Source organism: Equus przewalskii, chromosome 25 (assembly GCF_037783145.1).
Source record: "Equus przewalskii isolate Varuska chromosome 25, EquPr2, whole genome shotgun sequence".
NCBI lineage: Eukaryota > Metazoa > Chordata > Mammalia > Perissodactyla > Equidae > Equus > Equus przewalskii.
Window position 1 is genome coordinate 5,625,223 of NC_091855.1, and position 26,793 is coordinate 5,652,015.

Consider the following 26,793-nt stretch of genomic DNA (forward strand, 5'->3'; position numbering starts at 1 on the left):
CTGATAGGCTTGCCCCATATTGAGAGAAGTTTCCACCTATGCAGAGTTAGGGGGTGAATTCCTGATAGAATGACCTGTGTCATATGGGTCTTGAATCATTCTGCTCCAAGTCCAGCAGTTTTTCATTCCTGGAAATATGATGGAGCAAATGGAAAGAAATCAGTCTTTCCATGTTTGTCCTTTTCTTTAAAAAATGTAAATAGCAAGAAGTCTTTACAGAACTTTCAGACATGAAAAGAAGAAAAAAGCAAATTAACAAATTGAAATTTCTTCAGAGAACCCTCAACTGCTTTGAGTTTACTAAAGGTGATAGTTTCAGACAACTAAAAAGATTCTTTTAGGGGACTGGCCCGGTGGTGCAGCGGTTAAGTGCACACATTCCGCTTCAGCGGCCCGGGTTTTGCCAGTTCGCATCCTGGGTGCGGACATGGCACTGCTTGGCAAGCCATGCTGTGGTAGGCATCCCACATATAAAGTAAAGGAAGGTGGGCACGGATGTTAGCTCAGGGCCAGTCTTCCTCAGCGAAAAGAGGAGGGTTGGCAGCAGTTAGTTCAGGGCTAATCTTCCTCAAAAAATAAATAAATAAAAAGATTCTTTTATTAGAGTCTTCCCTTTCTTTTCTTAATTTTTCATCATGTGAAGTCAGTTATTAAGTGAGACATTGAGAGACTTCTAGCATACATATTAGAATTTGTAGTAATGAGTTATATGTCATCTTGGTAGTGTGTACACACACGCACACACACATAAATAAAAATTAAAACTTTGAATAAAATAGGGGCTGGCCCCGTGGCCAAGTGGTTAGGTTTGCGTGCTCCGCTGCAGGCGACCCAGTGTTTCGTTGGTTCGAATCCTGGGCGCGGACATGGCACTGCTCGTCAAACCACGCTGAGGCAGCGTCCCACATGCCACAACTAGAAGGACCCACAACGAAGAATATACAACTGTGTACCAGGGGGCTTTGAGGAGAAAAAGGAAAAAAATAAAATCTTTAAAAAAAAAAACTTTAAATAAAATAGGAAGAATCGGGCAAAGATTGGAAGGAGACAGACAGCTTTGCAAAGAAAGAGAAGATAAAAGTAAAAACTAAAAATGACAAAGCACCTAATGCATAGAGTAATGATACTTAATCTGTGTTATGTCCTCCTGGAGAGTTATGCTAAAGTCATTTGAGGACTTTTTCTAATCACATACCCACACTTCCATCCTGATCCCCACGATTCTGACACCTGACTGAGATCACTACTGCTGCCTGTGGGAATTGTGTCCATCAGGTGTGGAGGCAGCATAGAGACAGGAAGCCAGTGGCCAGCTGGTTACGGGAAGTTCTCTGGACAGCAGAAGAGAATTTTCGTTATCCTAGAGAGTAAAGCAGGAATTCCCCATGGTGAGAATTTATCTCAGGTTGACCTTATTTTCTGATTTGGGCTGAGTTCCTTCCTGTGGTCTTTCAAATGGTGGCTTAAGAGTTTACATCTCTTTTGTCTTTACATTTTATGGTACCTTTTTTGAACTGTTGAGTTACTTGACTGACCAAAGACTGATTCCACTCAATTGAGCCAAACAAAATTTTTACTGTCATTTGTTACTCCTGCATGCACCATTTAAGAAGACTGTAATTGAAGTGAATAATGTTAAGATATTTATTTCTAATTTGCCACTGGCTGGCTACCTTTGTGTGATAGTTTTGAGTCTAATGTAGTTGTGTTGATTCCACAGTGTCTCATGCAGGAGCCTCCATGTCATCTGCTTCGTCAGACACTGGAATGAGTCCCTCGTCGTCATCTCCCCCACAAAATGTGCTTGCTGTAGAATGCAGGTGATAAACGTTTTCTCTGCCTTCCCAGCAGTTTGCTGCCATGGACATAAATCCCCCCACCCTGAAATACAACCACAGAAAGCACTCAACTGGTTTGACATTGCTCCGTCTATCCTGTATACTTTTCCAGGCTGGATTGTATCTATTCCCCTCTCTTTTTCTTTTTTTCTGTTGCAAAAAGTAAGCTGTTTAATAATTGAAGGTTAGGCAGCCTGCCATATTTGTCATAATTTTTCCTCTTTAATTTTTTTTTTTCATTTTTTGTGAAGATAGAAAAAGGGCACTTAGCAAATTTGAATTTGTATAATAAAGCTTTCAGGTGTTATAGAAATCATAGACAAGCAAGTGCACATGATAAACATCAAAAATATTACCCAGCTCAATAGTTACTGCTGCACTTTCACTAAGATGTATTTGAACACTTGGTGAGTAGGGGGTTTATATTGTGTTTTTTTAATTGTTGTTGTTGTTGTTTTATTTTTGTGGAAGCACTTGCTATTTAGAACTGCCAAAGTATATGTTCAGCAGTGTGCCCAGGTTTAAAGGTGTAAATGGGACAAAATAAATTGTGAAAGGAAGTGTAGTTGACTGAAAACTACAGTTGTAAGAAGTCTTCCACTTTTTATAGGATTTTTGAGCACACAATTATGCAAATATTTTAATGTTTATTAATGTTTACAGTGGAATTGTGAATAAGTTTTCAGTGGACTATCTTATCCCTTGACAAAAATATTTTGTCTTTTTTCTATGTAATTTCAGAGTTTTTATTTTGTTACAAAAAGACAAAAATGAAATATATAACAACAATGAAGTTATTTAACAAGATTTCTAAAGCTGAAAATTTTGTGTAAAATAAGGTATTATCTTGCAACTTGTTAAATATATTTATTCAGACATTGGATGTTGTATTTTTATGTATTTTTTAAAATATTAATAAAATTGAAAAAAAGAAAATTCTAGGTTAATTCACTCTTTGGATGCCGATAGCTCTCAGCTGCCCCTTCACAGGAGGCTGCGTCCAGCAGCTCTGCCTGTATTGAAGGGAGTCTGTCTCAGTCCTTCCAACAGTCGAGAACTGTAAACGGGCATCTGGATCATTGAAGTGTGTCCTCCTTTAGAAACTTTGGCAGTCCTAGTATTTAATCTGTTTTGAGGATCAAATTTTTGGTTGCCCTTAAGATACTTTGTCACAATTTTTGTTTGCTATACTGCCAATAAATTTCTATCTCCCAAAGTTGAGATGCAACAACTACGTAAAGCAACTATGTATGCTTTGTCTGTGAATTGTTCCACAGACGGATACATTTTGTAAATAATTCTTCCCAAATCATGTATTTAAAGCAGTTTTGCCATATACATTATGTAAAAAGGTGATTTTTTAAAATCAGTTTTTAAATTCATGTTTGTACATTGAAAGGGTTTTTTTTTAAACCTCCTTTTCTGTGTTTAATATGCTGTAGAGTAATAACCTAGATGCTCTAGACTGTATATCAGGATCTGATTTACAAGAACAGAGTCAGAGCCAGACGCTAGTGATGGCATGGCATTACTGAAATCATTGTTTAATTTCATTTTACCACATTGTGAACTTGTGATTCAGATTCCTTCCATCTTCACAGAGAATTAAAAACAAAAAGTACTCTTGTAAAATGCACTTTTCTGTCTTTTCTTTGCAAGCAGAAGTATTTCAATGTAAAATAAAAAATGGAGCTCAGTGAGCAGTATTAATAAAGGCCATGTTTTAAACATAGGCTTTATATTTTTAGTTTTCATTTAAGTGATTGTTTTTTTCCTAAGTGCCAGTAACTTAGAGTTGGAAAAATCAGAATTCACAAAACAAAGCATATTCAATATATTCTTCAGTCTTTACAGTAAAACATTTCTAGTACTTAATTGTAAAATGGAAAAAGTGTGTCAATCAAATCCATTTTAAACTAGGAGGAAACCTTAGGTTCATACATTAGATATTTTAATGATCACCTTCAGTAGCAATTCAGTAAATCTGAGATAACTAGTTATCAGCTTGACTACTGTCTCTTCTAATCAATATCAATCTGGTAATGAAGTATAGGGAACTTGCTACATAGCAAAATTATACACTCATTGAATGGGTATATGGACACTGATGAATCCTTTTATTTAGGGGCTGGAAAGAATTATGAAAGTAAGTGAATACTGACTGGGTATTAAATTCAAATTTGGGGCATATTTTGAGTTTAGTTAAAGTTTGAATAGATAGCTCTTGCATGTGACTAAAAAAGTAAAAGTATACAGACACTCATATCTAAAATGGAATGTGCTATCTATGAAATCAAGGTATTTGAAGATTATGGCAATTTGTTTTAGTATTCCATTGTATGCTTTTATTGTTTGTTGTTTGTGTTAAGTTTCTAGTTTTTCTGTCTTTGACTAAGAAAGATGTCTGTACTTAGCACATACATACTATGCCTTCTATGAAATTGCTTTAAATTATGGAAATCTATATGGATTAAGCTATTAATTTGCTTATATTCCTTTCTTATAAGCCCTATAATATGCCTTTTTTATAAGCCCTGTAATTTAACATAGCCATCAACATTGTGAAAGCATTTGAAGCTACATTAACCACACATTAAAAACTATTACCAGAATTCATTTATCGACAGTTTATCGAGTATCTTCTATGTGCCAGGCCTTGTTGCTACGGCCCTGGAGCCACAACAGTAAACAAGACAGAAGAAGGTCCCTGTTTTCATGGAATGTGTAATCTAATGAGGCAGATGTTAAACAGTTAATCCATGTAATTCTTTTTTTTGTTTGTTTTGTTTTGAGGAAGATTAGCCCTGAGCTAACATCTGCCACCAATCCTCCTCTTTTTGCTGAGGAAGACTGGCCCTGAGCTAACTTCTGTACCCATCTTCCTCCACTTTATATGTGGGACGCCTACCACAGCATGGCTTGCCAAGCGGTGCCATGTCCACACCCGGGATCCAAACTGGCGAACCCCGGGCTGCTGAAGCAGAATGTGCGCACTTAACACTGCGCCACTGGGCCAGTCCAGTCCATGTAATTCTTAACTGCAGGTGTGATAAGCATATGAAGTTACAATGTGCCATGAGATAATGATACAGAGCCAAGTAGTCTGAAGGCAAAGGTGGTCTGAGAAGGCTTTGCAGAGAAAGCAATAGTAAAACAGAGCCCCAGTGAGGATTACGAATTGGCTATGCAAATGGAAGGAGAGAGATGGAGAGTAAAGTGCTCACGCACATAAGGGAGGAGAAATTGGTGCTAATGAGCCAGGGCAAGAATAGACCTGAGGCAGCAGAGGCAGGAGCCAGGTCAAGCAGAGCTATTCAGGCATCGCCCAAACCTTGCACCTGTCCACCTCTGCCTCTTGCTCCTTCTGTTGCCCCCACCACTCTCATCCCTATTTGTCCAGAGCTGTCTCAAGAGCCACTTTTCCATGAAGCTTTTGCTCACTTCTCACCACCACCAGAATATCACCTTCTTTTATGCTGATAGCATTTTCAATCTGTATTATTTTGCTTAACTTACCTTGTATTATGTTTACTTATGCCTGTGTCTTTCTCCCCTAACAGATGTTGAATCCTTGAGTACTCCTCAGTCATAGCTGTATCCCCCAAAGTGCCTGGTCCAGCATCTAACACATAGTAAGATGGTCAGAAACTATGTTTATTTAAGTTGAGAAAAATTACTTTTGAATTACTATTGTTTCTGTTTTTCACTAGTGATCCTTATGTACAAAGCCAGACATTTAGAAGTTGTCTTTGGAGTTCTTTTCACAAAGTGAAAATGTCAAAATATCATCTGAAAAGTGTAAAGTAGACTTGTTTAATAGTCCATTCCCCAACTTAAAATATTCATAATTTTTCCTTCTGTCCTTGTTTCTTTTCCCTCTTCTGTTGCTTTCATGTGGTTACACACTCATCTTTGTGCCATTACAGGAAGACTGCCACAGTGCCGGCGATCATCATTGGTGAAGCTGAGTGACTCAGACAGTGGAGTTTGCACTAATGGAGAATTCCTAACAAATACAGGCTTAGTGTTTTCACAGAGTAGAAATTTTTTTTTAGTTCTTTACATTTTATTACAAATCAAATGATGTTTTCTTTGTGGAGAAGCACAAAAACCTTTTTTATTCAGATAGACCCATTACATCTTTTTAAACAGAATAAGAAGGGCAGTGTTTATAATTTTGGAATTTGTAGTTAACATAATTATGAAGCTATCTTCATTTTGTAATCTGCGTGAACTTCATGCAAAATTAATTTTGAAAAGTTCAGGGGGCTGGCTCCGTGGCCGAGTGGTTAAGTTCTCGCACTCCGCTGCGGCGGCCCAGGGTTCGGATCCTAGGCACGAACATGGCACCACTCGTCAGGCCATGTTGAGGCGGTGTCCCACATCCCACAACTAGAAGGACCTGCAACTAAGATATGCAACTATGTAGTGGAGGGTTTTAGGAAATGAAGCAGAAAAAAAAAAAAAAGATTGGCAACAGTTGTTAGGCCAGGTGCCAATCTTTAAAAAAAAAGTTCTATTGTGGAAAGCTTAAGGAACTTCCATGTAAATATAATAAATGGTTATTCTCCACAAGTAACTGGATATCTTCTCAAGGCTACATTACATTAAAGAAGACAATCTGGTTCAAGAGTTTCCCCAGTTTAGAGTTGCCACATTTAGCGTGTAAAAATACAGGACACCCAGTTAAATTTGAATTCCAGACAGACAACAAATTTTTAGTATAAGTATGTCCCATGTAAAAATTAGGTTGTTTATCTGAAATTCAAATTTAACTGGGCATCTTATATTTTATCTGCAAATCCTACAACTGGTTTCTTTTCTGCTATATTCCAAGACATATTTATTATCCTTCCGAGGACCTTTTCTTGATCTCTGATGGAGGATAACAAACTGCTAAAGTTTCTCTTGGTTTCCAAGGATGCATGTGCCTGGGAAGCCCATAAGTGATTTTTAGAATTAATCATTTTTTTTGAAGTAGTCGTTATGTCCAAGATTGGCCCTATGATAGCCAAGCTTTGACAAAATAGTTGTGAACACACTCAGATTTTCCTCTAATATCTGAGCATTTCTCAAATACTGTTTTGAAATGCTGATGCTTTGTATATTTTGGATAACAGTCTGCTAAGGTCTGAATGTTTGTGTCCCCCCAAATTCATAGGTTGAAATCCTAATCCCCAATGATGGTTTGGGAGTAAGGGCTCTTGGGAGATGATTAGATCATGAGGGTGGAGCCCTCCTGATTGACATTAGTGCCCTTATAAAAGGGCCCCCACAAACCTCCCTAGCCCCTCAAGCCTTTAACCTGGCCTCTGGAGATTCTGCTGAGTTATATTTTACTAGAACTAAACATTGACATAAATAAGAGATAAGGAAACGGCTGATGTCTAAAAGAAAGTGGTACTATTAAAATGACTTTACATACAGAAATCAGTGGTTCCATTTTTTTTCATTTCTTGGTTCATTGGGCAAATGTCAGTAGAGGCTTTCTGTACCATGTGCCGCTCTAGTGGAGTAGGACTTTAGCACAATGGACTCAATTTGACAATAATAGACTTCACAAATAAAGAACTATCGGGGCTGGCCCCGTGGCCGAGTGGTTAAGTTCGCGCGCTCCGCTGCAGACGGCCCAGTGTTTCATCAGTTCGAATCCTGGGCGTGGACATGGCACCACTCATCAAACCACGCTGAGGCAGCGTCCCACATGCCACAACTAGAAGGACCCACAACAAAGAATATACAACTATGTACCGGGGGGCTTTGGGGAGAAAAAGGAAAAAAATTAAAAAAATCTTTAAAAAAATTAAAAAATGAAAAAAAATAAAGAACTATCTAGTTCTTTGGAAGATCAATAAAATTGATAAACCTCTAGCCAGACTGATTAGGAAATAAAGAGAGAAGACACAAATTACCAGTATCAGGAATGAGAGAGGTGGCATACCAGACTGTATCTATAGGTATTAAAGAGAGAATAAGGGAATGGCATGAACATCTTTATGCCAATAAATTCAACAACTTGGACGAAATGGAAAAATTCATTGAAGGACACACATTAACAAAGCTCACTCAAGAAGAAATATATAACCTGAAAGCCTAAATCTATTAAAGAAAAGGGACTGACGTAAAAACCTTTCTGCCAAGAAAACTCCAGGTCCAGCTAGCTTTACTGTGAATGCTACCAAACGCTTAAGGAAGACATAATACTAATTCTACCCAAACGCTTCCAAAAATTGAAGAGGAGGGAATGCTCCCAGCTCATTCTATGTGGCCAGCATTACTCTGACACCAAAGCCAGACAAAGACATTGCAAGAAAAGAATACTACAGACCAATATCCTTCGTGAATATATATGCAAAGATTCTAAACAAAATTTCAGCAAATAAAATCCAACAACATATGAAAAGGATAATGTAACATGGGCCAAGTGGAGTTTACCCCAGGAATACAGAGTTGGTTTAATATTCAAAAACCAACTAATATAATTCACTATATTAACAAATTAAAAAAGAAAAACCATATGATGCAGAAAAAGCATTTGAGAAAATCCAACATCCACTCCTGAAAAAACTCAGGAAACTGGGAATAGAAGGGAACCTCTTCAACCCATAAATGACACCTCTGGAAACCTGCAGTTAACGTCACACTGACTGCTCATCCTTAATTCCTTTCCCCAGGGATATCCACTCCCACTACTTCCATTCAGCAGTGAATTGGAGGTTGTAGCCAGAGCATTCAGGCAAGAAAAAAGAAATCACAGGCCTCCAAACTGGTGAGTTTAGCAAGATGCAAGATGAATATACAAAAATTAGTTATATTTCTATGTACTAGCAATAAATAATCAGAAATTGAAATTTTAAAAACACCATTTACAATTGCATCAAAAATATGAAATATGTTGGGAGAAATCTGACAAAGTATGGGAAAGACTTCGAACTTTGAAAACTGCAAAATACTACTAAGACAAAATAGAGACAACCTAAGTAAATGAGGAGATATACCTTGTTCATGGATCATAAAACAGTATTGTTAAGATTTTCTTTGCTTATCAAATTTAATGCGATCCTAATCAAAATCCCAGCAGGCCTATTTTTTTTTGGTAGAAATTGACAAGCTAATTATAAAATTCATATGGAAATGCAAAGGACTTAGAATAGCCAAAACAACTCTGAATAAGAACTAAGTTGGAGACCTCACGCTACCTGATTTCAAGAATTATTATAAAGCTACAGTAATCAAACAGCGTTTTGTACAAATAGGTCAATGGAACAGAACACAGTCCAGAAATAAGCCCCTAGATATATGGACAACTGATTTTTTATAAAGGTGCGAAGACAATACACTGAACAAAGGACAGCCTTTTAAAGAAATGGTCCATGTGGACAACCAGTCAAGCGAATGAGAAGACAAGACACAAACAGGAAAAAATATTTGGAAAGACATAGAAAGGGCTGTGTTTTAGTCTGTTTGGGCTGCTATAATAAAAACACCATAAACTGGGTGGCTTACTTACTATATTTTTATTTAAATATTTATTTAGAAATACATGCATGTTTCTTTCTCACTCCAAGATAGATGAGGCCAGCATTGTCGGGTGAGGGCCTTTGGTGTAGAAGGGGCTAGGGAGGGCCGCCCGGTGGCACAGCAGTTAAGTTCGCATATTCCGCTTTGGTAGCCTGGGGTTCGCTGGTTCAGATCCCAGGTGCAGACATGGCACCGCTTGGCAAGCCATGCTGTGGTAGGCGTGCCACATATAAAGTAGAGGAAGATGGGCACAGATGTTAGCTCAGGGCCAGTCTTCCTCAGCAAAAGGAGGAGGATTGGCAGCAGATGTTAGCTCAGGGCTAATCTTCCTCAAAAAAATTAATTTTTAAAAAAGGGGCTGGGGAGGTCTGTGGGGGCCCTTGCATAAGGGCACTAATCTCAATCAGGAGGGCTCCACTCATGACCTAATCACCTCCCAAAAGCCCTGACTCCTATACCATCATTAGGGATTAGGAAACTGGGGAGGACACAAACATTCAGACCATAGCAGACTGTTATCCAAAATATACAAAGAACTTTTAAAATTCAACAATAAGGAAACAAACAACCCAATTTAAAAATGGGCCCAAAACTTCAACAGACAGTTCACCAAAGAAGATATACAGATGGCAAATAAGCATACCAATAGATGCTCCAGATCACATGTCATCACGGAAATGCAAATTGAAATGAGATACCACTACACACCTATTAGAATGGAGAAATTCAAAACACTGACAATACCAAATGCTGGTGAGAATGTGGAACAACAGGAATTCTCATTCATTGTTGGGAATGCAAAATGGTGCAGCCGCTTTGGAAGGTCGTTTGGCTGTCTTTAGTTTCTTAGAAAACTAAAAATACTCTTACCATATGATCCAGCAATCATGCTCCTTAGTAAATATATTGAAACGAGTTGAAAACCTCTCCACACAGGGGCTGGCCCCATGGCTGAGTGGTTGTGTTCTTGGGCTCCACTTCAGAGGCCCGGGGTTTCGCTGGTTCGGATCCTAGGCACTGACATGGCACCGGTCATCGGGCCATGTTGAGGCGGCACCCCACATGCCACAACTGGAAGGATCCACAACTAGAATGTGCAGCTGTGTGCTGGGGGTGTTTGGGGAGAAAAAGCTGGGGGAAAAAAAAAAGGAAAAGAAGATTGGCAAAAGGTGTTAGCTCAGATGCCAATCTTAAAAAAAAAAAAAACCTCTCCTCACAAAAAACTGCACACAGATGTTTGTGGCAGCTTTATCCATAATTGCCAAAACTCAAAAGCAATGAAGATGCCCTTCAGTAGGTGAATGAATAAACTGTACTACATCCAGACAATGGGATATTACTCAGCACTAACAGAAATGAGCTATCAAGCCATGAAAAGAGAGAAAGGAAATGTAAATGTATATCACTAAGTGAAAGAAGCCAATGTGAAAGGGCTGCATACTGTATGATTGCAAGTACAGTCATGTGCTGCATAAGGGCGATTTGGTCAATGGACTGCATAAATGACGGTGGTCCCATAAGGTTAGTACCATACGGCCTAGGTGTGTAGTGGGCTGTGGCATCTAGGTTTGTGTGAGTACACTGTATGATGTTCCCACAACGGTGAAATCACCTAATGATGCATTTCTCAGAACGTATCTCCGTTGTTAAGCAATGAATGATTGTATACAACATTCTGGAAAAGGCAAAACTATGGAGCCAGTACAAAAATCAGGGGTTGGGGAGAGGAAAGGATGGATAGGTGGAGCACAGAAGATTTTTAGGACAGTGAAATTATCCTGCGTGATACTATAATGATGGATACATGTTATTACACATTTGTCAAAAGCATTTTACATTTGTACACTTGAGAGTGAGCCCTAATGTAAACGATAGACTTTGGGTGATAATGACGTGTGAATGTAGGTTCAGAGATGATAACAAATGTGCCACTCTGGTGTGGGATCTTGATAGTAGGGGAGGTTGTGCTGGTATGGGATCAGGGGGTATATGGGAACCCTCTGTACTTTCCACTCAGTTTTGCTGTGAATCTACAACTTCTCTAAAAAAATAAAGTGTATTTTTAAAAAGGTGTTCAATATCATTAGGCATTAGAGAAATGCAAGATAAAACTACAGTGAGAGTTCAAAACATGCCTACTAGACTGCTAAAATTAGAAAGGTGGACCATAACAGATGCCCAGACGACGTGCAGGAACTGGAATACATACTGCTGATGCGAATGCAAAATGGTATAACCATTTTGGAAAGATGTTCGGCAGTTTCTTAAAAAATACTCCTGCCATATGATCCAGCCATTTCACCTTTAGCTATTTCCTTAAGAGAACAGGAAAGATGTGTCAATATTAAAGACTTGCGTGCAAATGTTTAGAGCAGTTTTATGTGTAATAGCCGAAAACTGGAAATAATCTGAATGTTCAACAGATGAATGGTTAAACAAATTGCGGTATATCCATAAAATGGACTACTATTTACCAATAAAAATGAACTATTGCTACAAACAACATGGATGAATCTCAGAATAATTATGCTGAGTGAAAGAAGCCAGACAACAAAGGAGTACATATTGTATGCTTCCATTTATATAATAACCTAGAAAATGCAAACTATCTATAGTGACAGAAGGCAGGGAATGGTGGGGGAGGCAGGGGAGGGAGAGGGAAAAAGGGATTAACAAGGGGCCTGAGGAAACTTTTGTAGATAATGGATACAATTAGCATCCTGATTTTGGTGATGGTTTTATGGTCATATACATATGTCAGAATGCATCAAATTGTACACTTTAAATATGTGCAATTTATTGAATATCAATTATATCTCAATAAAGACATGCAACAGAAAGAGAAAAGAAAATTTCTTTTTAGAGTTGATTTTGCTCTGGGACTATCAGGTCCAGCCCAGCAAATTACCCCTTTTTCTAGGCTAAATATTATTGCTTAAAAATTCCTCCTTCCTCCCGCTATTGACCTAAGGAGGTTGGGGACTTTGGAGATCAGGGTCCTTGCAGGTGACAAAGCAGACCAGCTTGGGGAGAATGGGCTAGTGTTCAGGCGCTCAGTGGGCAGTGCTGGGAACAAGGTTACCAAAGTTAGGAGTCAACTTAAATTTGCAGGTGAGGGAACAGAGGCCTCAGGAGGACCGGCTCCCGGCTGACCAGATTCCCAACATACTGTCATTTGCCTGAATAGGCGTGGCAGGCATAGGGACAGGACCGCGTTTGGGTAAGGCGTTCAGAATCTGGAGCGCGACAGACCTGGGTTCAAAGAAAGCTCCGTCCCCCAGTGGCTGCGAGACCTGCCACACAAGTCCCCTCGGACCCTCAGTCTCCTCCTCTGTGGGGCAGCGCGGTGCGCGGCGTCGACGCCCCTGCCGGCCGACCCAGCCCGCGCTCGCTGCCCGCCGGCGCCCAACGCTCGGCTCGTGGGACGCCCGCGGCCGGATGCCCTGCGTCCGCACCCTCCTCGGCCTCCTGGCGGCCTTGGCGGTCGGGGGCGCCGTCGCCTTCCTCGGCTACTGCCTGTACTTCGACCGGAAGCGGCGCGGCGACCCCGCGTTCAAGCGCCGCCTGCGGGACCGTGAGTGCGGCGGTGGCGGCGGCGTGGGGGCCGGGGCGGCGGGGCGGCGGGGCGGGGCTGGGGGTGCCGTGGCGGGGGTTGCGGGGGTGCGGAGCTGGGGGTGCGGGGGTGCGGGGCGCGGGGGGTGCGGAGCTGGGATGCGGGGGTTGCAGGGGCGGGGGGTTCGGGGATGCGGGCGTACGGGGCTGGGAGGCGGGGGGTGCCGGGGCTGGGGGTGCGGGGTGCGGGGGGTGCCGGGGCGGGGGTGCGGGGCTGGGAGGCGGGGGATGCCGGGGCTGGGGGTGCGGGGCGCGGGGGGTGCCGGGGCGGGGGTGCGGGGCTGGGAGGCGGGGGGTGCGGGGCGGGGATGCGGGGTTGCGGGCGGGCGGGCTGGCAGCGGCGCGTGCCGGTTGTGTCCGCAGGGAGAAGAGCGGCGCCGCGGGCCGGGGCAGGCGGCGCGCAGGTGAGCGCGGCCGCGGCGAGGGGCGTGGGGGTGGGCGAGCGGCTTCCCGCCGCCGGCCCGCCCGGGAAGGAGGGAAGAAGCCCTGGGGCGGTGAGGAGGCAGCTCTCCCACGCAGCCGTCGGAGCCGGCGCTGCTCCCAGTTGGAAGAAGGAAGAGGAGCCTCTGTCCCCCCCGGAGCCGAGACGCCAGGCGGGCCGCGGCCCCCTCCGTCCACCCCTGCTTCTGTGCCACGGAGCCGCTCGTTCTAGTTCAGGAGCACAACGTGTCCTCTGTCTCCAACCGGAATTTGATTAGGCGTTTTTAAAGATAATCATCTTGGTGATCGGCCCACCTTAACTAACTCACAGCAGCTCTAAAAGCGCTACGGAGAGTTCTTAGGTTCTTTGTGAATTTTCGGGAGAATTGAGTCTTAGCCTTCCTCCATTCAATCTGTCATTCCACGCCTATTGGAGAGCCTCCCATGTGTGAGGCCCTGTTCTGGGTGTGGAGAGGTTCGCAGTGGGCAAAGAACAGCCCCCTGTGACAAGAGCTGAGGGCAGACGACCCCTTTCAGGCCAGGATTATGGAGGGTTACCCGTTGCTGCTTTAAACTTAGTGGCTTAAAGCAATATCTAGTCTGCTCCTAAACCTGCACTCTTAGCAGGGCTGGATGGGGACAGCAGCTTCCTGCTGCACTCGGCGTCAGCCCGGTTGCCTCCAGGGCTAGGCGCTGTGTTAGCTGAAGGCTCCCCTCCCTCACACGCTGCGCGGCATAGTCTTCCTCACAGTATGGTAGCTAGGTCCCAATGGGCAAGGAACTATATAGACATATATATATATGTGTGCGTATTTATATATATATATATATGAGAGAGAAACAACATGCAGGCGAGCATGAAGCCAGGTGGTGCCACTTCTGCAGCATAGACTCCCGCTCCTTTTCAAGGGGAGGGGAAATAGCCTCCACCTCGTTAGGGGAGACAGGGATCTGGAGGTGCATGTGGGACTGAGAATGTTGCTGTGACTGTTGTAGGGGAGGAAGCGTAGTCCTCTACCCTCTAGGTCCTTCTGCGGGTCTAAGAATTAAATTGACATGAGACAGAATAACAAGAGAAAATCAAACACGTTTAATAACATGTATACATGGGAGGAAGCCGGGAAAACAGAAACTTGCCCAAATGGCCAAAGCTACCACCTTAAATACCATCTTCAGCTAAAGACAAAGGAGAATGTTGGGGATACTGGTTTGGGACTTCAGAGGGAGGAAGGCAATTCTCATGGAGATGGAAAAATAAATGTTTGGTAAATAAATGTTTGGTAAACAAATGTTTGCATACCTTGCAAAGACAGTGTGACATGGAGAGGACTGTGATCAAATGTGCCTTGCTAGCTTCCTCCCTGTCTACCATGCCTAGTTCATGTTACATTGTAGTTTTCTATGGTGATAGCTCCTTTCTGAAACAGCCGTTGTACCTTAAACTCTTTTAGCCAGTTAAGGAGAAGGTCAAAGTTTCGTCCTGAGTCTTTTGTTCTTAAAAATAAGCCCAAAGGGACACATTTTGAGGTGGCTGATTCTAGTCCCCCACACTTTTTGGAATATGCCATCTTTCACAGAAGACTCTGGAGGAGAGGTGGCCTTGAACTGAGCCTGGCAGCATGTGTTAAATCTGGGTCCTGGTTTCAGAGGAGACAACATTCAGGATGGAGGGAAGTGCACATGCATAAAGGTGCAGAGTGGGGATCTGCCAGGCCTTGGTAGTAAGTCAGTTTGACAGCAGAGTCCCAGTGGGGAGTGGTGGGGGGTGAGGATAGAGGGCTAAGTAGGGGCCAGGGTAAGAAATTCAGGTTCAGTGGGTGAATTACAAAGATTTCTGAGCAGGAATTTTTTTTAAAAAAGAAGGAAAGAAAGAAACTTTTTAGGTTAGATTGATCAGGTGGGAATGTGCTAGATGGATTAGAGGAAAGGACAGGCTGTTGCAGCAGTACAGGTGACAGGTGATACAAGTGCTGAACTGTGGTGGTGTCCATAGTAACTGGTGATGAGAGATGTGAGGTGAACTGTCGTGGAAGCATAGATAGTTCATGCTGACTGATTAAAGGGTCATGGAGGGGCAGGAGTCAAAGAGATTGCTGCGGTTTCAAGTCACTTTGAGAATAAAGATTCAGTTGGCCTAGTTAAGGAAGCAGGACAGGGAGGGTCCAAGGAGCTGGACGGGAGAGTGGAGGTGCTTTCTCTGACCTCTGACAGAGCCTCTCTGACAGACCTCAGGGGCCGAGCCTGGTTCAGCTGCATGTCTTTTCCCTTCATTGCACTTACCAGTGGTTGCGGTTACACTGTGTGATTATTTGGTTAATGCTCTCTGTTTATTAGAACAAGCTCCACCAGGGCAGACCTTGTCTGTTTTCTTTCCCTCCATTGTCTCTCCAGTGCCTAGAACAGCGTCTAGTACATAGTAGGTGCCCAACAAATGTTTGTTGATTATTGTTGTTTCTTGTGGGTAGAGGGACACAGCTCGTTAGAGGCACGGGCCATGAAATCGCGGTATTCAGAGAGTGTTGTGGCCAGAGAGATCGGGGAGTGGGACTTTGGTATCTTATTGTGGAGGGCTTTGAATGCCAATCTGGAAAGTTTCTGGATATGTTTCTGTTGTGGTGGGAAAACAGTGATAGTGACTTCATTTCAGGGAATGGATGCAATTATTTTTATTTATTTATTTATTTTTTGGAGGAGGGAAGTCAAAGACAGGAAAATCAGTGCGAGTCCAGATGGGAAATAATGAAGATCTGAATTATTTCAAATGAGGAAGAGGCAGAAGCAGGATTTTTCAAATGTTCTTTATATAATCTTCATGCAAACTCTATTCTAGTTTTATAGATGGGTAAACTAAGGCACAAAGGGATGTCTCTTCCCACTACTTCAAAGGATCTCTCTTCCTCCTCATCCCAGGTCTTGTTTCTTTCCCAAAGTATGGTCCGTGGACCATCTGCATTAGAGTTACCTGGGGCATTTGTTAAAATATAGATTATTTGACGCAAGCACCAGCAGTTCTGATTTAGGAGGTCAGGGGTACCCAGGGATTATGGGGGCAATGATTCTCAGACTTTAGAATTTGTAAGAATCACATGAGGAGCTTGTTAAACATGCAGATTCCTGGGCCCTGCTCCTAGAGGTTGATTCAGTAGGGCTGGGTGGAGCCCAGGAAACTGCAGTTTTCTCAGCTCCTTCAGCTGGTTGTGAAACACTGCCCTCAGCTTCTGCCTGCTCCCTCAGCTCCGTTGAAGTGCCTTCCCTTCTCCATAAGTGATCTCAGATGTGCTGCTTTAGACCCAGCATCCCAAATTTCCTCTACTTGCCACACTGTCGCCTGGATGCTCTATTGGCACCTCAGCGGTGCGTTTGGAAGTAAATTCATCATCTCACCCCTTGCCTCTCCTGCTCCTCCTCTGTCTTTATGATGTGCTGGCATCACCAGCCTCCCTGTGTGACCCGACTCGTGTCGCTTAAGTATCAACCTCATCCTCCGCAATCAATCCCTGTTTCCTATTTTTCTATGCTCTATCTCATATCCTATTCTCTTTCTATTTCCATTGCTTCCTCACTGCTTCAGGCTTTTATTACCTTTTATCCATACTATTGTAATAATTTCCCAACTTGTCTCCCTGCCTCTCTTATGCTGTTGGAGTAAATTCCTTCTAAACCGCAGCTCTGCATATGTTACTCTTGCAGTAGAGCCCTACTCTGCAGATGAAATGCCAACCCCATAACTTGGCACCGCAGCCTTCCATGGTGCTTTCTATAGTGACAGCCTTATTTTCGTAGGCATTGGCAATCACGTATGTGAAGCTCTTAGTCCATAGCTGGCCTTCTAAAATTGGTGATTATTGTTGCTGCATTCACCCTATTGTAATCCAGCTAAATAAGATCACTTGATGTTTCCCCTGCAATCTTGCATTGCTTGTCCCCTTTCTTCTTCAGACTGTCAGTGAGCTTCTCCACATCCCAAATGTTGTCTTTTCTGAGCTTTCCCTGATTCCCCAACCAGGTGTCATGGCTCTGTACTTGAGCCCCAGAGGACATTGGACTTTGTTGTTATGTGTTATTGATCTTACGCGTGCTTGTCCTTTCCCTTGGTTAGACTCTGGGCTCCTTCCCCTTCCAGCTCTTCCTAAAGTGCCTGCTCTTTCTAGGGCAATAAATATCTGTTCAGTGAAATCTGTGGTTGTTACTGATTATTAGCATCTTTACTGACAAAAGCTTAAAATATGACCCCTTCCCCAGGCTCATCCCATTTTAAAAAGAGAATTCTTGGGGAAAACAAACACAAATCCCTCCAGATTAAAAGACTGAACCTGAAGTGACTGGCAGTGGAGTTGATGGTTTGGGTTAGGGATTGTCCACTTTAAAGACCTGCCCTGAGCATGGTACCAATGATGACACCATCCTGTGACCATGGTCACCTTCATGAACCAGGCTGCAGCAAACCACAGCATCCTTCTGAACACCACCAACTGCCCTGCCAACCCCACACCATGCCCTTCGCCAAATTGACAGGCACTGTTAATACCCTAGGCAAGGAAACAGTTTTGCAACATACAAAGCTCCCCTTGATATAGTTAACTACAGTAGGATTTCTGCTATGTGTACTCATTAAGCTGGGTGAAATGTGGATGAGCATTATTACAAGCATCTTAACCTAACTTGAATACGCCAGGTATTTTTTTTATCACCTGAAATTGTAACTGTATTTTAAGTAATTGTTTTAAATATTGTAAAGAACAGCTGCATTTGTCATACGTTGGATTTAGAGACTAGGCGCAAGATGTGCTTTTTTAATAAAAATTCAATAGTCTTAATCAGTAAGCATATACCTTACATTCATTATTTATTGTTAAATATTTTGGAAATCTTTTAGTTGTGGGATCCAGAAAAGAATGAAAAATTGCAAGAACGTTTTCTGCAAGAGGTACAAATGGGAGAACTTTGGTTATCCAGAGGTAAGAATGGAAACATTCTTTTCTAAGCGGTTATGATAATTTATGTTCAAGAAATATTGATTGGTATTTGTACGTCTAATAACTAACTAGTTAGACGTGTTAACCAACTTGCCTCCATTAAAGAGATACTGTCCCGCATTTCCCTGCGTCACACTGTCCAGCTCCACAGAGTCATAGTTAGTGTTCCAGTGTATGTGGCAGTTGGGGACGTGGGCAGATGGAGAAGCAAGGACAAGCACAAGAACACCTCATTTGTTGTCAGGTAAAATTCTAAGTAAATGAATCTTCCAAATGACTAAATCTTTATGAGTCAGAACTTTAAAAAATTTTGACTGCTTTATAGAAATTTTCCTTCCTTCCTTATTTTTTTTAATTTTTTAACTTAATTTTGTTTTTTTGAGGAAGATTAGCCCTGAGCTAACATCTGCTGCCAATCCTCCTCTTTTTGCTGAGGAAGACTGGCCCTGAGAGAACATCCATGCCCATCTTCCTCTACTTTATATGTGGGACGCCTACCACAGCATGGCTTGCCAAGCGGTGCCATCTCCGCACCCAGGATCCAAACCGGCGAATCCCGGGCCGCCAAGAAGCGGAATGTGCGAACTTAACCGCTGAGCCACCGGGCCGGCCTGCCCTTTTCTTCTTAATATTTTTCTTATAAAGTCCTTATGAACGACCATTCTTGTACTGTATCTAATGTAGTGACACATATAGGGGCTACCTTGCACTTAATGTCCAGGAATTGTATTTTAAATTATAATTTATCCTCACCTAATTCCAGATAGATTTCAGAAAACTTCATAAAATAGTCATGTCTTTGCTCTGGTGTTAAACCCTGGAAAGAAAAGAATTTGTTTTGAGGCTCGTTGCTCGTTAAATGAGCATTACACCCATTTATGTATCTTTTTTTCAAGAATTGCAAATTCTCTTGCATATCACAGTTCCTGTAGCTGTTTTTGCTTCTTTTTATTGTTTTTTGAAATGATCTTGTTTTTCACCCTGTGTTTAAGAGGGTAGCATCCTCCAGGATTTAAAAAAACAAACAGAAAGTCAAGCTTCTGGACAACTCATAGCAATAGCCAAGGTTTTTGCTTTAATTCAGTGGCTTACAACCATGATAAAGGTTTTGAGAAATGAAAAAATATTGTAGCCATTCAAAGTCATTGCACATTAATCGTTATAATTTGAAATTTTAGTGTTTTATTCAGTATAATCTTTTCTTTTAGGTAGTTTCATAAATGGACTAAAAATATCTGCTAAATATTAATGACAAAATATACTTAGAACTGACTTAAATGATATAAACAGGAATGATTTTACACAAGGTAATGAAGCAGAAACTTTAAGGACCTTCCTTGACACAGGCCTCTTTGGAGGGGAGGGGTCCTACCAATTTTGTATTCATAATTTTATATTCTTTTTCTTAAAAGGGGCCTCCAAATTATATAAATGAGGAGCCTCACAAAATCTGGATTAATCTCTAGATATGAATACTCCCTGGATATAGGGACAATTAAAATAGTAGATAGAACCTTTCAGCTTTAACATTTATTGAATTGAGATAGTGTAAATATGGAGAGGAAAATTATGAATTATAAAAGAAAAAGTAGCAGATAATTATTACATTTTGTTTTTATTCTCTTTAAGAGGCATCATGTAATGGTTTAGTTAGACTTAGGAGGTGTATGTTACAAATATTGAGATGAAAACAAAAATTGCAAACTTGGGTTTTTAAATTTTACCTCTCAAAGGTGATAACGTTATTTCTGTGAAGCCATAAACTGATTAATTAGTTCTTTAAGGTTATATTTTTCTGTTCTATTTTACTTCTAATGCAGTTCTCATCTTGGTTGCTTATTCTTTAAATTCCCACCAAACCCCAAACCAATTAAATCAGAATCCCTGGGGTGGGACCCAGGAGTCAGTATTTTTTAAACCTCCCTAGGTTATTACAATATAACACACTGGTTGAGAACCAGTGTTCTAATACAGTAACTTTTCACCCAGTTTTCTGTATCTTCTCAATTTTCTCCCCTCCCCTCTGCCACCGTGCGTTTTCATTACTGTGCTGTCAGCTGGTATGGTTCTCCAGTCCTCTCAATCGTGGTTATGTCTGTAACCAGAGCCAATCATTCTGACTGAAATTTCTGAGCAGCTGATTTCATTGAATTTATTGGTTAGTTGACTTAATTGACCAAATCGATTATTGTGTTTGTGTCACATTAGCTCCATTAACTCGGGAGCAGGCACTATTGTATATTTTTCTTTCTTTAAAAGGTTCAATACAACCAAAATATTTTGACTTAATGTGTCATTTCCATAAAGCTATAATTAACTTAAACCTGTTGGTGAAATACTAGTATACTGTTTCATCTAAGAAAGCTTCTTTAAATGTCTACAGAAAGTTACTAAAAACCCAGCAAGGAAAATTTCCTATATTCAAAGTGTAAATTTAGGTGTCTAGACACAAAATCTTGGCTTAAAACCTATGCAGTGTTAACAAGGTTTGCTGTGTGCACGCAGGCAAGTAAGGTGGTATCCTTCTCGTGGTGGTTCAGTTTAATCCAGATCTTTGGGAAGCATTGTTTTCTGTCCATCATGCAGTTTTCTCTTCATATGACCAGGTGTTTCAACCAATACATGGAAAATTAGTTTCAGGTACTAAGAATCTAATATTATATTTAACTGTAGGGAAATATATTTTATTTCCTACCTAGTTATATTAAATATGTCAAAATTTCAACTTCTATTATAATAACACCTGAAAGAGGTGGCATACTGTAGTCTCAAGGTTCAGGAAATTAGGTTCTGTTACTAATTTTGGCATTAATTAGCTTTGAAACTTTAAAATCATTTCACTCATCTTTGCCTCAGTTTCCTGAAATGAGGTAGTGAGACTGACTCCATGTTTTAACTTAAACAGAATTTGATGATTAATTTCCAATCTTCACAAATTTTTATTCTTAATTTATAGCCAATCATCCTAAAACTCATTTTAAAACTACTTAGATATCAAAGGTCATAAATCATTTTTTCCCCTGGGTATGTAGTTCACGTTAGAATAAATCTTGTTTCAACTCTGATAACAGAATCTATTTTTAAGTCTCATTTAGCCAGAACATCAGATGTTTCCTCTATATTTCATTAATCACACATGTAAAGATACTCTTCCTCATATAACAGCAGACCACAACTTTTACAAAAAACCCAAATATCCTGCTCTTGCATAGCCAAACTGCAGACATGAACATTTCAATGTAAGAGTGCACTTTTAAATAGTAATTTGGGTCATAAAATTATTCTATTGCAGCTTGATTACAGTGACTCTAATTGCAGCTCAACATTTCCCCCTTTTACACTCTTCCCTCTTTTTGAGGCTTGTTTAGTCTTTAGTTTGATATGCTTTTTTAGTTGTAATGCTTGGTGCTTTCTTGCTAATTTGTAGAATGCATATTTTAAAGAACTTTAAAAGTCTGCTCTAAACTGAATCTGTTTCAGGAGAGCATAGAATGGGGGTTGAACACCTCAGCAATGCCCTCTTAGTGTGTGGGCAACCACAGGAACTGCTGAAGGTTTTCAAACACACACTCCCGCCCAAGGTATTTGAGATGCTGTTGCACAAAATTCCTCTTATTTGCCAGGTGAGCACATATTTAATTATCTTTGTGAAATGAATACAGTAAATAACCGTGTTGGGCTTGATTATATAGAAATAGTAAAGTATGTGTGTGAATGGCCCCAAGTTTTAAAATTTAGAGTACAACCTCTGAATTTTTGGTTGCTTTGCTTACCTTAAGATGAAACAAGCTAATTCTTTCATGTTCTTTTGACTATGATGAATTGTATATTTTGTTGAGTATTATACATTTCAGCATTTCAGCTTTAAAGATAGCATTGTTAATATCTTGTCTGTCTTTCAAAGACATCACAATTATTAACTGCAATGTCAACAGAGGCCTGTAAGTAGTACTGTTAGTTAAATGACCTAATGGCTTAAAAATTAGATGTAATATAGAAAACTGTAAATTCTCAAAGCAGAACAATCCTCTACTTTCCAATAATATAACAAAACAGAGAAATTACTTTGGCAAATTTAAACATACAGGCAATTAGTGTTCTTTTAGGTACAAGTTTAGATGGGTATCAAATGAAATCCATTCATAAGCCAGTTTATTAACAAGTATCAGTCCACTGACATTTACCGAACTGCGTGGTATACTTACACATCAACTAGGATTTCCTGCAGATGCCTGGATTTAAGACTCATTTAGCCATAAGACACTACTTGAACTTGGTGCACTTTTTATTACTCTGATCACATTTCACGGCTGAGAAGACACTGTATATTGTTGGTCTGACTCGGAATCATTCATGTTGGACTCTCAGCTTTTGAACAAAACATAGAACAACACAGTCTCCAAGAGAGTGTTTACCAGTCAACTCTTACACATTGCCAAGCTAGTCTCAGATGGATGTTTCCTGAAGATCTATGAAAATGTAGCTAAGATAAGATTGTGTAACGCCCACCCTGACACACAAAGGGAGGCAAGAGGACTGTGCATTGAAACAACGAGCAAGTAACTCTTTTATGTATTTACCAGCAATTTGAGGCAGACATGAATGAACAGGAATATTTGGAGGATGATCCTGACTGAAAAACATTTCACCGTCTCCACAGGCCAGTCAGAATACTATGGTACTACATAGTATAAACAACTGGTCAGTGGTAATTCCATTTATTTTACTTTTAGTAATAAAATCTTTTCTATCTCATACATGATTGAACACATATTTTGCTTTAAGATTAACAGTCACAATTTAAGAACCAATGGTTTATTTTTTCTAATCAAGTGACCCAGCTGCCGAACCTTAAGGCGTCAATACATGTTGCATCTTACTATTTTCACTGAACAATAAGACCCCCTCTTTCGATTATTCCTGGTAGATGGCAATTTTCTTTCTCCAGTGGTCTCCATTTGCCAAATAGTCAGGACAGATGGTTTTACACTGTGGCTACTGCTTTCAGGGAATTCTATCAGATGAATTTTCATTTCCAGGGCAACAGCTATTGGCAATCTTTCATCAAAAGTCCATCCACCAGGACTTCTCTATCGTGGTTGGCCAAGGAGTCCTGCTTTGGCTGCCAGGGCTTCATTTTGCTGAATATGATATTCCTGAAATCTCATGGATATTCTTTGTGTCATTTTTAAATATTTCTGTAAGCAATGTTCTGAACAGGTGGTCTGGAAATAAAAAGAGAAGATCTAAGAGGCAACACAAAAATATTAATTTTCAAAGATGCATGTATTCTGAAAGAACAACCAGTGGGTGCTTTTCTTTTCTTTGAATATATCTGAGAATTAAATGGTATTAACGAGTAGCAAGTGACCATAGCTTTCAACTGTTAACACTTTAATCCATTTACAAAAACTAATATATACAGAACACCTACCAGTTTGTGGGCACCAGTTTGTAAGTCCCTGCCTTCTGGACTAGATTTTCTGCAGGTACGTTTCAGTATTAACTGAAAAGCCGACATCCCTGTCCCTTATTCTCATTGTTAAAATGTAGGCCCAGTAGCAACTTTGTTCCTTTTTAATGAAAAACTCCATTCTCAACATTCTTAATTTTCAAACTATTACTTTTTAACAAGAAGAATATTACATTTAGCATCTCTCAAACTCTGTCATTCTTTTAACAAATACTTATTAACTGCTGGTTATATGTTAAGTTCTTGGCATGAATGTTTATCAACATCTTCCACTAGAGAAAGTTTATGTCCCTTTTAGCCAATAGAGAACCGTTGCGATGAGGATATTAAAAGGTAGGACTTCTAACAGGATTGGGTTTTCGCAGTCCACCTATGCAATAGGAGCCCCCGAATTCAAGCTCTGCTTTTTCTGAAGCTAACCTGAGTTCTCAGGGTCAGACAGAAAAGCCATGTCAAGTTTCTACAGCCAGCCCATCTTGACTGAAAGCTTATTGGTGAGAATGTTTGCTATGGAACGGTATTTCAGCAAGCCCCAGGCACCTTCTCTAAAAAAGTCTGCCGTGGTGCAATGTGACTGTCATATTAAATTTGGCATCATTAAACTCAGTGTCATGGGTCCTTGGCTGCTTCAATTCCCCTGAGCAATGGCACATAAAATGTAGCCCCAATTCCTGTAACAACAAAGCACAAGTGAAATGCTTAGGGGATCCCATTTAGCCGGTTTATGAGACGCTGAGAGGAGTTTCGGTGGGCGACACTGCGTACCTCTTCAGGCTTTACTTCTCTCGTTGTGAAGTCTTTAACACAGTCCAAAAAGCAGGTTTCCGTAAGTTTATTGTAGGTTCCAAGAAATTCCTTAAACTAGAAACAAATCAGAAGGTTCTTTAATATTTGGTTTTTAAAACAAAGATGTTTTGACACTTTAATTACTGATGTTTTGTATTTAGGCAAAATATCCTGTAATACTTACCAAAGGTTCTTTTGCTAACTTAAATGAGTATAATGTGATTCGTATAATATGATCTAAAAAATATAGTCAGCTTTTCTAGTTGAATATTTATTCTTTCCTGGATTATCTGTCAAATTATCTGAAAAATAAGTATGCTTCATAGCATTTAATACCCATTTTTGGAAATGAACTATAAAGTTATTTTTTGAGATCACTGACTGACACAGTTGCATCCAGTAGTGTCTTAAATTTTTTGCAAAATCTTTTCCCCCTAATTATAACACCTTACCTGTTTTATCTGATCAGATTCTGGTATTTGTGCAGCCATATTCTTTTGGTATGTTTATTAGTCACCTGATTTAAAAATAAAAAAAAAGTTTGTCAATCTGTACACAAAATTTTTAGGCTAGCTGAAGAGTTAGGTAATGAAAAGAATAGTTTATGAAATAGAACAGAAAGAAGTCTACCTGAAATTATTGTTCATATTTTATAAATTTCTGCGTATGTAATTATATGTACCCTCCCAACCCCTGCCATTTCCCAGGTCATTAATGACAACAAAGAACTTGACAGTTTAGAACTAGATTTTTTCATGCTTAGCTATGAGACCCAAAGGCCCTATCTAAATTTCAGGGTTTTTTTTTTGTTTTTTTCTTTTTTGAAGGAGGATTAGCCCTGAGCTAACTACTGCCAATCCTCCTCTTTTTGCTGAGGAAGACTGGCCCTGAGCTAACATCTGTGTCCCTCTTTCTCTACTTTATACGTGGCATGCCTGCCACAGCATGGCTTGACAAGCCGTGCCATGTCCGCACCCAGGATCTGAACTAGCAAACCCTGGGCCAGGAACGTGTGAACTTAACCGCTGAGCCACCAGGCTGGCCCCTAAATCTCAGTTTTAAGACAGTTAGTTCTGCTACCTTGCAAAGCCACTTGTTAAAATAAAGCCCATTCCTAGTAGGGTTTTAAGGGAAAGCAAGGAATCTTTGGTGTCTTCCCGTAAGTCCTTAAGTGAACTATTCCACTAGTTGCTAATGTAACCTTGACCTGTGCTACTCATGATCCTTTTACTACCTCTACATAAATGCAAAGGTTCTATTAATTACAAACACTATCCATTTGTAAATCAACAACTCTAATGAAAGATATTCAGAGTTATAAATGACTCTAAAAGGAAGTTACAGGAGTTGTACATTCTACAATTCAAAAAGGGAAATCACACAGAGGACTCAGAAACTTATGAACATAGGACACTTGTGATCTAACTTAGGGGCAAGAGAGAAATGAGGATAAGGAAGTCAAAAAGCCTTTCTGGGGACACTTATCGCTTGACAAAGGATATCCAGACAGCATCTCAGGACGTCTGAGACACCCACGCGACTATACATCGGAAGGCGGACGGACTTTCCTCCGGGAGGATGTGGAAATAGGTGAAAACTCTCCGACCCCGACGGGCAGCCTAGTACCCGCAAGCGGCTTTCTTCCAACGGACGCCCCCAGAGGATCCACACACATCTAGGGCAGGAGCGAGAACACAACAGAGGAGCGACGGTGGAAACAGGTGACCAGAACCCTACTTAAACCCCCTGCAATTACTCCTAAACGCAGAGGGAAACTTTGGAGTTGCACACCTGAGCCCGCGGGGAGAGTCTCTCCCCGCCATTGGTGGGGAGACCCGGCCTGGTGCTCGGGGCGCCCGGAGGGTCCCAGAGAGAGACACGGAGGGCAGGGAGGTCTCCCAGCTGCCGTTGCCCGCCCCGTGGGACTAGGGATTGCCAGAGATCTCGGAGAGGACCGGGGCGGGGGAACTTTCAAAGGCGGGTCCGGCGACCCGGTGGAGAAGCGCCGGAGCTCCGCCAGGCAGCAGACAAAACTCTCTGTCTGCCGGTAGCAGAGGGGCCACGCTGAGCACTCAGGGCTCCCGGCAGAGGCCCGGAGAGAAGCCCAGAGGGTGGGGCGACCCCCAGCTGCCGTTGCCCGCCCCGTGGGACTAGGGATTGCCGGAGA

The 26,793-nt window shown here is 41.1% G+C and overlaps 3 protein-coding genes and 1 long non-coding RNA gene across 13 annotated transcripts in view; 2 read left to right on the forward strand and 2 right to left on the reverse strand.

Moving 5' to 3' along the window:
• Positions 1–3,570, forward strand: part of ARID4A (AT-rich interaction domain 4A) — a 68,243-nt gene extending 64,673 nt beyond the window's left edge. For all 7 annotated transcript variants that reach the window (XR_011533038.1, XM_070594267.1, XM_070594269.1 and 4 more), the window contains one exon: positions 1,721–3,570. Coding sequence is in view for 6 of the 7 variants with exons in the window: in XM_070594267.1 (XP_070450368.1) it covers positions 1,721–1,824 (104 nt within the window). In the remaining variant the exon portion in view is untranslated. The remainder of the gene's footprint in view (positions 1–1,720) is intronic.
• On the reverse strand, positions 1–12,759 carry LOC139079414 (uncharacterized). Its single transcript, XR_011533040.1, has 4 exons — positions 12,612–12,759; positions 10,230–10,490; positions 5,355–5,460; positions 1–128 (listed from the first exon to the last, which is right to left on the reverse strand). It is a non-coding gene; the product is annotated as an uncharacterized lncRNA (long non-coding RNA).
• Positions 12,577–26,793, forward strand: part of TOMM20L (translocase of outer mitochondrial membrane 20 like) — a 25,085-nt gene continuing 10,868 nt past the window's right edge. The window contains exons 1-4 of one of the 2 annotated variants that reach the window (XR_011533039.1): positions 12,577–12,933; positions 13,335–13,375; positions 18,268–18,349; positions 21,848–21,990. Coding sequence is in view for 1 of the 2 variants with exons in the window: in XM_070594274.1 (XP_070450375.1) it covers positions 12,798–12,933; positions 13,335–13,375; positions 18,268–18,349; positions 21,848–21,990 (402 nt within the window). In the remaining variant the exon portion in view is untranslated. The remainder of the gene's footprint in view (positions 12,934–13,334; positions 13,376–18,267; positions 18,350–21,847; positions 21,991–26,793) is intronic. The other variant, XM_070594274.1, reaches the window with a different exon arrangement.
• TIMM9 (translocase of inner mitochondrial membrane 9) overlaps positions 22,503–26,793 on the reverse strand; it is a 22,597-nt gene continuing 18,306 nt past the window's right edge. For all 3 annotated transcript variants that reach the window (XM_070594275.1, XM_008540057.2, XM_070594276.1), the window contains exons 3-5: positions 25,079–25,143; positions 24,606–24,701; positions 22,503–23,592 (exon numbers count right to left, since the gene is read on the reverse strand). In XM_070594275.1, coding sequence (XP_070450376.1) covers positions 23,458–23,592; positions 24,606–24,701; positions 25,079–25,117 — 270 coding nt within the window. In that variant the 5' untranslated portion in view covers positions 25,118–25,143 and the 3' untranslated portion in view covers positions 22,503–23,457. The remainder of the gene's footprint in view (positions 23,593–24,605; positions 24,702–25,078; positions 25,144–26,793) is intronic.